The following is a 13,694-nucleotide window of genomic DNA, read 5'->3' as shown; positions in this document are numbered from 1 at the left end:
AGTACTGATGCCAGTCATAGTGTCTCACTTGCGGGCCTGGTCTACTGACTCAACATAGGCATGAATCATAAGATCACAAGATAGTTACAAATGAGGAAGTCTATGCAGCATCCAACTGTTTCATAAATGATTCCAGGATTATTGTCTTCACTGCTGTACCCAGGAGCCCATTCTACACACTAATCACTGGGCAGGATTTTATATCCCACGGGCGGGAGTGTGCCCGACCCAATCGGACATAAAATAGTGCATAATGACGTCAGGTGAGCGTCCCGACGTCATCGAGCACTCGTGCGATATTTCGTTCAGCGGGGGCGAGCGGGTGCCGGAGCCACATCCGCCATTAATTCAGAGGCCACTTAAGGCCATTAACAATTCCAATTTACGACAATTTTTCATTGCCTGTGTGATTTCACGTTCGTCACAAGGGAAAAACAGGCAGGCAGCCAGCCAACATTTTCAAAAACCTCATCTACGGGCAGAATAAAAGGGGTGAGCAGCGTTACAATACCAGTCAATACCAGAGAGAAGCATTACAATAATAGTCATGCCTCCACAAGGGTGGTGGTAGAGAGGACCATAGCTCTTCTCAAGATGCACTTCCAGTACCTGGACCGTTCAGGGGGAGCACTGCAATACCCCCCAGACTGGGTGTTACTGATCATGGTTGCATGTTGCGCTCTCCACAATCTGGCTCTGGCAAGGGGCAACCCACTGGAGGAAGAGGATCTTGACGCAGTTCCACAGGCCACAGAGGATGAATCCAGTAGTGAGTCAGAAGAGGAGCACGGTGAGAAGAATGCTGAGGGTGTGGAGCCAGGCCTCGATAACCTCCAGGGAGGCAGGGTCACCAGGAACTCCTTGATCCAATGCTCCTTCAGCTAGACTGCCAAATAAGTGCTACCACCTCATGCCAGGGCTGCCGCCTCCATCCCAGATGTCTGAAATGGCCCTTTCCTTTGCCCCCAAGATACACTCAGTGCCTGTGCAATAAAGTTCCGAGACACCCACATCCAGCATTACACACTAGCCTACCCTGCACCTACAAAACAAATGAAGCATACTCAGGCCAATAACACAAAAGCAAATTTATTATAATGTTGGCACTCACAGATTATGAATTGATGGTCACACCATTAAAAAAATGAAAAAACATGACAGAACAGAAGATCACCCTATACCAGTCCCCCTTGTGCTTAAGGTGCTTTAAACTTACGTTTATGAGTGCTACATCTTGGTGCTCCTCCCTCGCTGGCACCGGCATTGGAGACAGCCTGATGACCTTGGCAGTCATCCTCTGGCCAGTGGAGCCTGTGCTGGCCCCGCATGGGAGCAAGCAGCCAGTGCCATGGCTGACAATTCCCCAGTTGCCGCAGCCTCATGAGATGCCACAATCACTGACATAGGGACGGAGGAGCTGCTGCCATCATCCAGAACACCCTGAGAGGACCCTGCAGAGGCAACAAGCAGCTCGTGCACCAATGTGAGGTTCCCCTCCCTACTCGCCATTGATGGATGGGCACCTAGATGGGATACTGGGTGCCTCATCCATCTCACACACGGGCACTGATCACCTGAGGTCATTACCTGTGTGAGGGCCTGCTGTCCCGAGCACAACCCCAGGAACCCCCGATTCTGTTCCTGGAGTTGCCTCTCCATGGGAGTTGCCACTCTCTCCCCAATCTGGCCTTGGAGGCAGTGCCAGCAGTGGTCAACGCCACTGGAGCACAGAGGAGGTCAGCCATCCATTGCAGGAAGACGATAAATGCTCTCATCAGTTCTGCCAGGGAAAGTCAACCACCTGATTACTCTCAACTCACATTCATAATCCATCACACATCCACAGGGATCTCACACCTCAAGGGACAACACCACTAACTCTCACACACACCCTCACATCCCCATCAGACCTATATCCTCTGGAGCTCGTGTCCTCATCCTGTCCATGGCTCCACTCACCACACAAAAATTCCACACGGTGCCATGCAGCCTGCTCACACTCTCCATCTGTTTTCATGCAGGAGAAGCTGGCTCAGAACAGCAGGGAGAGATCACAGACCAGGGGGGAGGGTTGGGTGGAGTGGCCCACATTAGACCACTCACTCGTTTTGAGGAGCGTGCCATCGCGCTGACTGGTGAGGATGTGGATCGTGCCTGTGGCAATGGTGAGGTCGTCAGCGAACACCCACATGAGTGTCCTGCACCGCCTAATCCTTCTCTCAACACCACAGGGAGTGCTCTCTCTCCTGCTTTTGACTCTGCTGACATGCACTAATTATCTCTACTTTCTACTTTGATTCACATGGAACTCTGCCAAGCAACCGATGCCCTCAGCCAGCCAGTCCCTCAGCTCCATCCACGTCCACACCTTGAGTGAAGAGGATACCTCCTCCATTGAAGAGCTAGAAATAAGCAGCCTGGGAGGCCAGTCACAGTGCTTACCCACACCTCCCACCAGCGCAATGACACACACCTTGGTGGGACCTAGATCTAGAGCAGACTCAGGTTCACAATCAGTTGGTCACTGCACCAATATGTGTCTGCAGCAGGAGGAGGCAGGTTCAACCGAGCTCCCCAGCACATGGAAGACTGTTGGGGAAGAGGCATCTGTGAGGTCTGAGTCAGATGACGAGCCTCTGGATTTGGCCTTCCAACTCATCCTGGAGAGTCAGCAGAAGGCAGGGGAACATCATGCAGAGTTGTTGGAAGCCCTCAACAGAGTGGCACGCGAGTTGGTGGAGTGTACCCACCTGCTCTCTGATGACATGATGCCACATGTGTTTATATGGAGGACTCCATGGGAAGGATGGTGGACGCCATGGACACCCTGGTGTAGCAGAATGTGGAGATGTGCACAGACCTGCACTCCATTGTGGTAGCCATGGGTGAGTTCCTACAGTGGCAATGCGAGAGGGAAATGGGGCACCTCGACATCCCTCCAGGTGCTCCTCCCTCTCAAGGAGTCAGGCCGGGGCACTTGGGCATCCGAAGCGAGGAGGAGTGGCAGCTGGACACCCTTGGGTCATCCACTCAGGAATCCCAGAGGCTGTCACTCCCTCTGAGCTCCCATTCCCTGTGACCCCCTCAACCTCATCCTCTGTCACTGCAGAAGAAGCAGCTGGCCCACAGAGCTTGCCAAAGCAAGCCGGGGCACTCAAGGCCTTGGCTCTCCTAAGTGTGCACATCAAAGTCATCAGAGGCAACAGGGCCAACCATTGCACAGGCTGCCTCCACTTCTGCTCCGGATGTCAGGGCAGCATCTAGAAGAAGTAGTAGGCCTAGAAAAGTTAAGAAATTTTGATCACAAGTGGTTGCATGGGTGGACACATTCTGTCACTTCATAACCTGAAAATATATTCACTTTTACTGAATAATGTGTAATGTTGTCATTTACAGGCTTCACGAGTGGTCCCACTGCGTGCCCCACCACCACCCCCCAACTAGCAGTTCCATTGCACGCAGCCAGTCCATGAGTGATTCTGGAGGGAGAAGTGTGTGTGCAGGGCCTTTCGGAGCCTTGTGCAAGCACTCTCCCACGGACACTGAGCCTTCCTCCATCACATTCTTCTGACTGTCTTGAGCATTTTCAATGCTGCCTGCTGAGGTTCCCTTTCAGTTGTCCACCTGAGTTGACCTGCATCTCCGCCCACCACTGATTGCACTCCCAAGCAGCACCTGTGTCCGTCCAACACGAAGCTTCGCTCAGTTTAGATTTGCACAGTATGGTCGTCATTAAGTTTCTGATCAGCTCTCCTATCCTTTCCCCTCCCCCAGCCACCCATGTCCCTTCCTCCATCACTGTTGAGCCCCAGCGTCACCTTCCAGCTCCCCACTGTCACCTACCAACCCGAACCCTTTTCTTTCCAGGATGCCCAGGTGAATGTTCATGTTCCCCACCTTCCTGAGAATCCCCCCCATCCACATTGACCTCCCCAACCTCCTGCTCCCCACTCTCAGGGTCTCTGTCTGCCTCAAAGTCCTCACTAACCATCCTCGCTGTCCTTTCTACCACTATCATTGTACCCTTACCCTCCTACCCTCCCAACTCACTCTGGCCCCTCTCATACTAACCATTCCCTCCTACAATGCCCATCCTCAGTTCGCTCCCCAGGAGGCAGTCATCAACTCCACATGTTCACCTGGACAACCCCCCCTCACTTACTCCCTCCTCCTGCCTTGCATCCTCCTCCCCCTGGACTCCTTCTCCCTCCGAACACCTTCGCCCTCTCCAAACTTCTTCCCACCTCCAAACTCCTTCCCTTATACCTTCCTGCCCCCTTGCGCCTACCTACCCCCTTGCCACATTCTCCCCGTTACACCCTCCTCCCCCTGGACTCCCTCCTCCCCCCAACCTCACTCTCCACGAAACCTTCGTCCCGCCCTCCGACACCTTCGTTCTCCCCCTCCCAACCTCACACTCCTCAGATCACACCTTCCTCTCCCAGCCAAACCTAGACCTTCCTCTCCTATCCCCACCTCCCAGTACACCTCTCTCTCCCACTCACAGCTGGAACTTCCTCTCCCCCCATCTCACTGATCATCCATGGCAGGCTATGACCAAGACCACGATGTTCCAAAGCAGACCCGAGACATCAACAGAGACCTCCAACCTTCCATGAGCTGCTTCGCAACAGAGCCATGTCTATGAGAATCCACCCAGTATGCAATGCATGTGTCCCTCCAGGGTCCGGTAGCTGTAGGGCTCCAGCTTCTGCTCCTTGGATGTCCGCGATCTGAGCAGGCCCTAAAGGTAAGTCCTGACTTCTGCACGTCACATTTGTCCAGACGTGCTCTGGGCCAGTGTGTTTTCCCACTGGTGTAATGGAAAATCTGGCTGGGGGGACGATTCCGGTCGGGCCTTACTTTGCATCCCATTAGAGGGATGCAAAGTGGGTTTACGCCGGCCTCCATTGGGATTGGTGTTCCGCCATGGAGGACACTATCTGATGATCCCGTTGTGCTTTCATTGCTGGCGTGAAACCGATTTTTGGCCATATTGTCCCCACCCCTCGCCATGAGGCCCAATGCCAACAGGGCTGGAAAATTCCGGTCCTAGCCTGAGATTTTCCAGCCCCATCATAGCAGGACTCACCACGGGAGATTTGGCGGCCCAATCAATAGTCCATTGACTTTCTGGGAGATTGGATGATCCCGGCGGGGGGTGGGGACTTAAAATCCTGCCCATAGTCAAATCTGCCTGCTGCTCCTTGTTCATGTAATCAAAGCATTTGTGTATCCAGTTCAAATTTCCTGGCTTCCCTCTGCCTTTGAAATTATAATTCAAGGTTTTGCTTTTCCCTATCTCTTTCCAATTCGAGCTGCCTCATTTGCAACTGAAACCTATAAAACTCAACCTGCGTTTAATCTGGGCCGCCTTTTTCTTCCTCAAGGTTCAAATGTTGAGCCAATACCTCTGCTATTTCTAACATCTTAGCGTGTACTTTCAAATGTATTTCTATCTTTACTACCACTGCTTTTAAATTAACCTTAGTTAACTTTGCAAGGCATTCAAAGACAAATCCTCTCTTTCAAGGGAAGCTTCAGAAATAGACATAGGTATTTTAAACTTTTCAATAAATGCAGCAAAGGTCACTGTGAAACCTTGTTTATTTAAACTTTAACAAATCCCAGAGTACCGGTCTCAGCCTGTGAATTCCAAATCCACAAAGAACCCTCAATTTTGTTATGAACTCCATTGCGACTGACGACATTTGAAAAGAAATTCAAACTTCCAATTAATAGCTGCAAAGGATGACACAACAAGATTTATTTTACTGTAACAAATGGGTAAAAGCACTATTGACTAAACACTATTTCATTTTTGTAGGCAACTTATACTTTAAACTACAGAGAGGAACTTTCCCCTTTTATACTTATCACACGTCACACCCTCTATGGAATTATATTAGCAACAGTCCACAGTTGCTCCCAGTTTCCCATGGCTCCCTGTATCCACATTTTGCCAAGTAGTAACTTTGAGTGGCTGTCTCTAGGTGCTTTCCTCAGTTTTTTGTGAATTCCTTAAATCACCACAGCAGTGAAGCCTATTCTGATGATCATTCTTCCCCGGCCATGCCAAGATGTACCTCTCGGAATACTTAGATGGCCCCTCCTGACTGCTGTCTCACATCAATTTAATGCTGGGAGCAGCATTAATTGTTTTGATGTGAGATCTTCGCCCCCTATCTCTGAGAGAAGTCCTGCCTTAAAGAGCTGTTGGCCAATCAGATGACCAGCAGCTCTGTAACCCCAGCAGCACCAAGCAGGAGTGACAAAGAGGAGCCCAGACTCGGCGGTAAGTACAGGGTATTGCTGGGGCCAGGCTGATATATCCCAACGAGGGGTGTGAAGAGGGTGTGGGGCCTGGTTTGAGAGGCCAAGTAGGAGGGTAAAGGGGGAAGTATGACCTTGGTTGGGGGTGCCTCCAATGAGCCCAGAGGACCTGTGAAGGAGGTTCCCTCTCCCCACTACCCCCACTTGCCTGATAGCAGCCTGCGCAGCTAATGCTGCCAGGCTTCCTGCATGGTGCTCCCCTCCCACTGCAGCCAGTGAAGTACCAGCAGGACTGTGATGAAGTTTTAAGTGGCCAATTAATGACCACTTAAAGGCCTCAATAGGGCCAAGGACGGCCAGGCCATCTGCCAACTCCCCTCCTCTGTAAAATTTCACATCGGGCTGGGCAGGTAGGCGGTAAGGCCACTTGCTGTATTTTACAAGCCCTCCCATCTTTAAACCCATCAATAGAGGAGTGTAAAATCCAGCCCCTGATCTCGGAAATGGCTTCTTCTGCTCTCTTCCCCATGGTACTGAGAAACACATAAACCTTGCATCCAGACAGAAATGCTGATTGGCTATTCTTGACCCCAACTCTCTTTCATCTCAGAAGTAAATGGACAATTTACAGCACACTGTTTACAACCTGATACAGTCTGCTGCCTCTGTATCCAAGCGTAAATACCTTGCACTGTTTTCCCAGTAAAACAATCTAAAACTTCTTTAGATCTCTGACAGTCGAACCACCCAGGCTTACTCTCAGGCAGACTTCCAAACAGGTCACATGACTCCCTTCCATTTTTCCCTAAATTTAATGATACAGTTACAAAATATAATACTCATATAAATCTAAATTGTAACAGTTGTATAATTGAAATTGCCATTAGCATGATTGTTTTTGTGGTCTGAGTTTGAATGTAACTAAATGTCATTCTTTTACAAAAATTGTGCTTGGTAAAATCCCAAACTATTTCCACTGGAAACCCAGAATGTTTTTAAGGCATTATACCTTAATTTCACATTTGTATATTTAGTGTGTTTAGTGCTGTGTTGTTTTATAAGACATTCTTTTATGACATGTAAGACAGATATTAATTGAGAAGACACAATAGAATGATGACAGAATTCAGAATGTGTATTTATTCTATGAAGGTTTTCTTAAATTTTCTTTCTGCAGACTTGCTTGGATTCACTGACTGAAATTGATGATGCAGGTCAGCTGACCATTAAATGTTCTCAAGACTATTTTTCTTTGGATTGCGGAATCACTGCCTTTGAACTGTCTGACTACAGCCCAAGTGAAGACGGGCCCTGTGGCTCTGAGGCTACCATGACCTCCAGTTCAGCCACCAGGGCTAAACCAAAATCTTTTGGGCATTGGAACTCTGCTGATCTGGAAAAAGGCTTTCCAGAGTTGGTTCGCAGCGTGGGGTTACTTTCTGTGGCAAATGACCATTCCACTTCCAGGCACGAAGAAATTAAGACAATTGATGAAATTCAGTTATCCCTCACAGATCATGAAACTTTGGTATGGGATAAGAAAGGCACAGCAAACTCCAAGTTGTTACCTAAATCAGCAAGCCATCCAGCCCCATCTCAACCTCCTCCTGCAGAGTGTACACGAACCCAAAATGGAATTGGTAAGAGCTCCAAACAGAAAGTATTTACTGACACTAATATTGATGATTTGGAGCCCCAGAGACATGCCCATATGCATTCTTGTAATGCAAAGAGTAACCACTGTGAAAACTCAATACCAAAAAGACCAATAAAAGATTGTTTCAATTATAATGAGGAGTCTCCAACACAACCCTCCTTACCCAAAAGAGCTTTGTATCTATATGAAATTTCTAAAGACGATTTGGAGGTTAGTTGTAACAGAGTTTCAACTTCTATTCTCTCGCACAAAGCGGAAATGAGCAAAAGTACACCTTCTCTTTTTGATCATCCGGACAGGTCCAGACTTTGGCTGGACTTGGCTTCATCTTACCCAAGCTCTGCAAATGCTTCTGTCAGTCACTCATATGATGAGTTAAACAAAACAAATGGTACACACAGTGGATACCTGAGTTCTCCTTCTCAGTGTAATTTACAAACGACAACTTTAGGCCTAAATAAAACCTATGACCAACATCAAAGAAAGTCTTCAGCTATTAGGAAGTCATCTGATCTTCATGATCTTAGGCAATTTAACAAAGAGCCTACAAGAAGCCCCGCACAACACTATAGAGAACCTTTAGCACAAAGTACCAGTTCTCTTGTGCAAAAAACACAGGATGACATTTCCTTATTATCAAGAGAGACATCCCCATATCAGGAGCAACCAGCTACCATGCTTAAAATGAAGAGTTTCCATCAATGTTGTCCCCCACTTACAAAATCACCAACTGGTGAGAATAATAATAGTTCTGACTCGTTTAATTCACACATGTTGGCTGTAAAGTGCGAAGACAATAATGAACCAACAAATATGTCCTCAAGGTGTCAAAATCAGGAGTCTGATAGTGAGTATAAAAAGCAGTCACCTGTCAAACAAAGCTCATATGAATCGGTATCTGCACAGTTGCCTTTACAGACTCCACAAAGTGTGACCCAGGCACATTCTCCTGGTTTTATCCCGACAGTATCATGGCTACAACCTCAACCAAGGGCACAGGATAATTTAAGGCAAAATCAAACCACTGAAAGCGGTAAAGGTGACATTTGGTTTGGATCGAATGAATATCTGGCTCTTCCATCTCACCTGAAGGAAACTGAAGTGTTGGCTTTAAAGCTAGAGAATTTGACAAAGCTGTTGTCACGTCCACCTACAGGTGAAGCACTTCAGAACATTGAAGATTGGGAGCTATCAGAAGCAAATTCTGTGACCGAGGCAGACCCATTAGTTCACAATGAACGGAAAAACGAAAAATACCTCCCTACAACTGGAACAATATCTCCAGCTTCCTCAAGTGATATAGCTTCTTCTTTGGATGACAGCATTGAGTCAGGTTCACTTAGCAACATCCAATCAGATGATGAGTCATCAATAGCAGAATCAGTTGCTAAGCACAACACTATACCCCAATTCCCACACCATTGGTTAACACAGATGCCAAAGAATGCCTTGGATAGTGGTCCTCCTAAATCAACTCTCATTCAACAACTACAGCAAGATATTCAGCAGAAACAGAATAACAGTGACGTGTGGGAAAAAATTGAGGTAATTTACCTTTATTCTGTAATTGTCTGAATACCTATATTAGCTTCTGACTTTAAAAACTTTATTTCTTTAATCCTAGTGAACTTCTGTATGCTCATTAGCAAATTAAATGTTGGTACTGGCAAATGGAACATTTCCATTTGCCAGTGTCAAGTTCTTCCAGGTCATATACATGGTCAAGTTCCAGAAAAATGACGCAACTGACATGGCCTCCACTTGTGCTAAAATTTCTAACACACTTAGACCAACAATGTGACTTCATCCCATTTTCACATGCATTTTACTAACTTGAAGTTTTCTACTTTCTACATTTATATCAAGGTGAAATCACCAGTTTTGTGCATGGGCCCATGCTGAGTGAGTTGAGCCTGTCCAAATATATTTTATATAGGATTTGGACTTCTGCTCTGTATTTGATTCGTGTTCATTACAAGTTTACATGGGTACCATTTTTTTAAAGAAAATCTGGTTTTAATCTTCTAAATTAGGTTGCACGACTTATTACTGAGGAATTACATTGACAGTTGTAAAAATAGAACTTGCTCTTTTTGAGTTTATAAGCTTCACAATTCTATACATCGCATATCAATGGATATGCCTTAGATTGTCCCCAATGCCCTCCACAATCGCAGAAATTTTGGGGAATGCTCCAAAACTTCCAATTATTTTAGTTGTGCTTCTTGGTTGAATCTTGCTTCCATAACATGTTGCTCAACTGCATACATTAGGTAAATATGTAACAATATGTAACTGCTATGCCCGCATCCCCTCTCCAATCAGGCCTTCATGCCCATGTAACACCTTTATTATCAAATTTGGATGGAATGATAGGCATAGTTATAATAAAATTGAAACATTTTGTTCAAATGGTTGGAAAGCAGGTAGTTTACATAACTGAGGCCACATCTTTCACTGCAGACCACTAAAGTGCACCTTTCTGTACTTATCCTTAGCTACAAATATTTTCTGACCTGGCTGCATCAGGTAGAACTTGGATAAACAATTATTATCAGGAAATGGAAACAATATATATAGACGCATAGAAGGACAAGGGCAGTAGATGCATGGGAACACCACCAGCTGCAAGCTCCCCTCAAAGCCACTCACCATCAAAATCCTGGAACTCCCTTCCTAGCTGCACTATGGGTGTACCTACACCGCATGGACTGCAGCTGTTCAAGAAGATGGCTCACTACCATCTTCTGAAGGGCAATTAGGGATGGGCAGCAAGTGCTGGCCTAACCAGCGACACCTACATCCTGCAAAAGAATAATAAAAGAAAGGTCCATTTGAATTGTACTTACATCAGGGTTTTTACTCGTTTCTCAAACCAGGCACTTCCTTTATCTTATTTTTTTTAAAACTTCAATCCCAACCTAAAAATTTTACTCCTAAATTTTAATTACAACATATGAATCATGAAATTAGACATTTTTATAGCATCCCTCCCAATGAAAAAGTAAAATTTATCACCATTGTGGTGCACTTTTATTTTTACCAACAAAAAATATAATAACTCACTACATGCTGTACATTTGAACAACTATGTTAGCACCTCTGATTTTCCACCAGTCAGTCCATCCTGACAACAGCATACCGCTGAATCCATGGTCCACTTAAGTTGTAAAATATTTCTTCTTGTGATGTTTTCTGACAGTTTTCTTCTTACAACAATTATATCCCAAATTTTCCTGTGTAAGCGGAGATTCATCATTGCTTTCCAGGTGCGAATTTCCAAGTTCAGCTTTTAAACTGGCCTGTTCAGAGTTCACCTTTTGAACTTTGATCTCTTCCATGTTTGATTTTCCCATTGTTTTAAATCCAAAAAGTGTCCCAGTCAATTCCATTGTTAAACCGCCTTCTTCTTGCATAGCTGCAGGCCTTTCTTCATTTCTAAGTCCATTCTCCAGACTCAAACATTTGGATTCTCTTTTAGAGATAGCTAGTTCAAAATGACTTCTTTTTGTGTCAACAACTCATTCCTTCATTGGTCAAAATCTTCCTTAGAGACTTTAAGAATATCATTTAAATTTTTTATGTTCGAGTAGAAATATTTGATATTCCTGACTGGTCTGATCTTTGAACAGTTTAAAATCTTTCAATTTTTCTTGATCCCACTGTGAACATGTTTGTTTAATTGTTTTTGAGTGATGTCAACAACCTCTTCATTTTGGACATTCATTTTTCGTTCCAACTCTTTGAGTCTTTATGCAATTCATGAATATTAGCATCCCAGTTTTAAATGGTCTTTTGAACTCTCTCCAGTTGCCTGGATTTCTGCTGCTGTATCCTTTATTGTTATAGTACTGGTAGACACATTTAGTTTACATAATATCACAGTATCACAGTATCTTTACAGTGCAGAAGGAGGCCATTTGGCTAACCGAACTTGCACTGGCTCTCTGAAAGAGCATTCCACCCAGTCCCACTCCCCTGCCTTATCCCCATAACCTTGCACATTCCCTCTTTTCAGGTAGCAACCTCATTCCCTTTTGAATAGCTCGATCAAACTTGCCTCCACCACCCTTTCAGGAAGTTTGTTCCAGACTCCAACCACCCTCTGGATGATAAGATTTTTCCTCACATCACATTTACTCCTTTTGCCAATTATTTTGAATCTGTGCCCTCTAGTCCTTGATGTTCTCTTGTTTGGGAACAGGGTCTCACTATTTACCCTGTCCATGCCCCTCAGGATCTTGACTACCTCTATCAAATCTCCTCTCAGCCTTCTTTTCTCCAAGGAAAAGAGCCCCAACCTATCCTCATAGCTACAGTTCTTTATTCATTCATTCTTGTGAATCTCCTCTGTACTCTCTCCAATGCCTTCACATTCTTCCTCAAGTATGGCACCCAGAACTGGAAGCAGCACTCCAGATGAGACCTTACTTGTGTCTTATACAAGTTCAACATGACCTCCCTACTCTTGTACTCAATGCTCCTATTAATAAAGCCTAAGATACTATGTGCTTTATTAACTGCTCTCTCAACATGCCCTGCCATCTTCAATGACTTATGTACATATACACCGAGGTCCCTCTGTTCCTGCACCTCCTTTAGAGGCTCTCCCTTTATTTTATACTGTCTCACCATATGTTTCCTGCCAAAACAAATCACCTCACACTTCTCTGCATTGAACTTCATCTGCCACTTGCCTGCCCAATCCACCAGCATGTCTATGTCCTTTTGAAGTTCAAGACTATCCACATCACAGTTGACAACATTTCCAATCTTTGTATCATCTGCAAATTTTGAAATCATGCCCTGCACACTACAGTCTCAGTCATTAATATATATCAGGAAGAGCAAGGGTCCCAATACTGACCCCTGGAGAACTCCACTAAAAACCTTCCTCCAAACTGAAAAACAACCATTTATCACTACTCTGCTTCCTACTTGGTCTCAAGTGTTATTGATCCTTCAGGATATTTTGAAGTTTCAGTTTTTTTCTGGGGAAAACTTTTAATTTGAAACTCTCCAGGCACTTTACGAACTAGGAGGTGGCAAAACCATGTGCCCTGCTAAATCATTCCTTAACGTAAAATCCATCTGATTAATTGGCAATTTTGACACAACACCAACAATAATAGATCATTTTACTATGGCATAATTTAAGTTCACTCTACACAATTGAATAGGCACACACTTCTCATCAATACCCTGTATTAATACATTTTTGTTCAGTGAAATTTTTGAAGAAAAATCTAAATCATTTGCTAATAGCAAGCATTGAGCCAAACTGCCATCTCTCAAGATTACAATCTTTTTAGGCCCTCTCTTTGACAAAAATTGAGTGACTTCACGTTCAAATAAGAAACTTCCATAATCCCTTTTTCTCTATTTAAACCCACTGAAAATACTCAACATGGTTTCAGTTTCTCACAAGCTTCACCCCTGAGGCAGTATTGTTTAAAGAAACACCAGCCACCCTCACTAGAGCCTTGGCTTTTGATTTTAACCTCTAATAACTTGGCTTCTAATGTCCAAATTTATGGCAATGAAAAGATGTTGGCCTTTTTGATTCATTCCTATCTTTTACATTGCCTTTTTGACTACCTTGAGGAACATTTGCCTTTTCACTTCTGCTATGCTCTTCACTATTGTTACAGTTTGGCTGAGTACTAGTTGCTTTATCCCTCCACCCTCTGTGTGGGTTTGCAAACAATGGTTTGCTGCCACTTACATGTTTGTGAGTTAAGTCATAGCTATCAGCCAAAACATC

At 45.0% G+C, this 13,694-nt stretch overlaps 1 protein-coding gene across 5 annotated transcripts in view; it reads left to right on the top strand.

Annotated features, from left to right (window-relative positions):
- The window catches only part of akap6 (A kinase (PRKA) anchor protein 6), a 467,239-nt gene that overhangs the window by 77,679 nt on the left and 375,866 nt on the right, over positions 1-13,694 (top strand). For all 5 annotated transcript variants that reach the window (XM_078562838.1, XM_078562835.1, XM_078562834.1 and 2 more), the window contains exon 3: positions 7,451-9,475. In XM_078562838.1, coding sequence (XP_078418964.1) covers positions 7,451-9,475 — 2,025 coding nt within the window. The remainder of the gene's footprint in view (positions 1-7,450; positions 9,476-13,694) is intronic.

This window comes from Cetorhinus maximus, chromosome 18, assembly GCF_964194155.1.
Source record: "Cetorhinus maximus chromosome 18, sCetMax3.hap1.1, whole genome shotgun sequence".
Lineage (NCBI taxonomy): Eukaryota > Metazoa > Chordata > Chondrichthyes > Lamniformes > Cetorhinidae > Cetorhinus > Cetorhinus maximus.
This window is presented reverse-complemented; position numbering and strand designations above follow the sequence as displayed.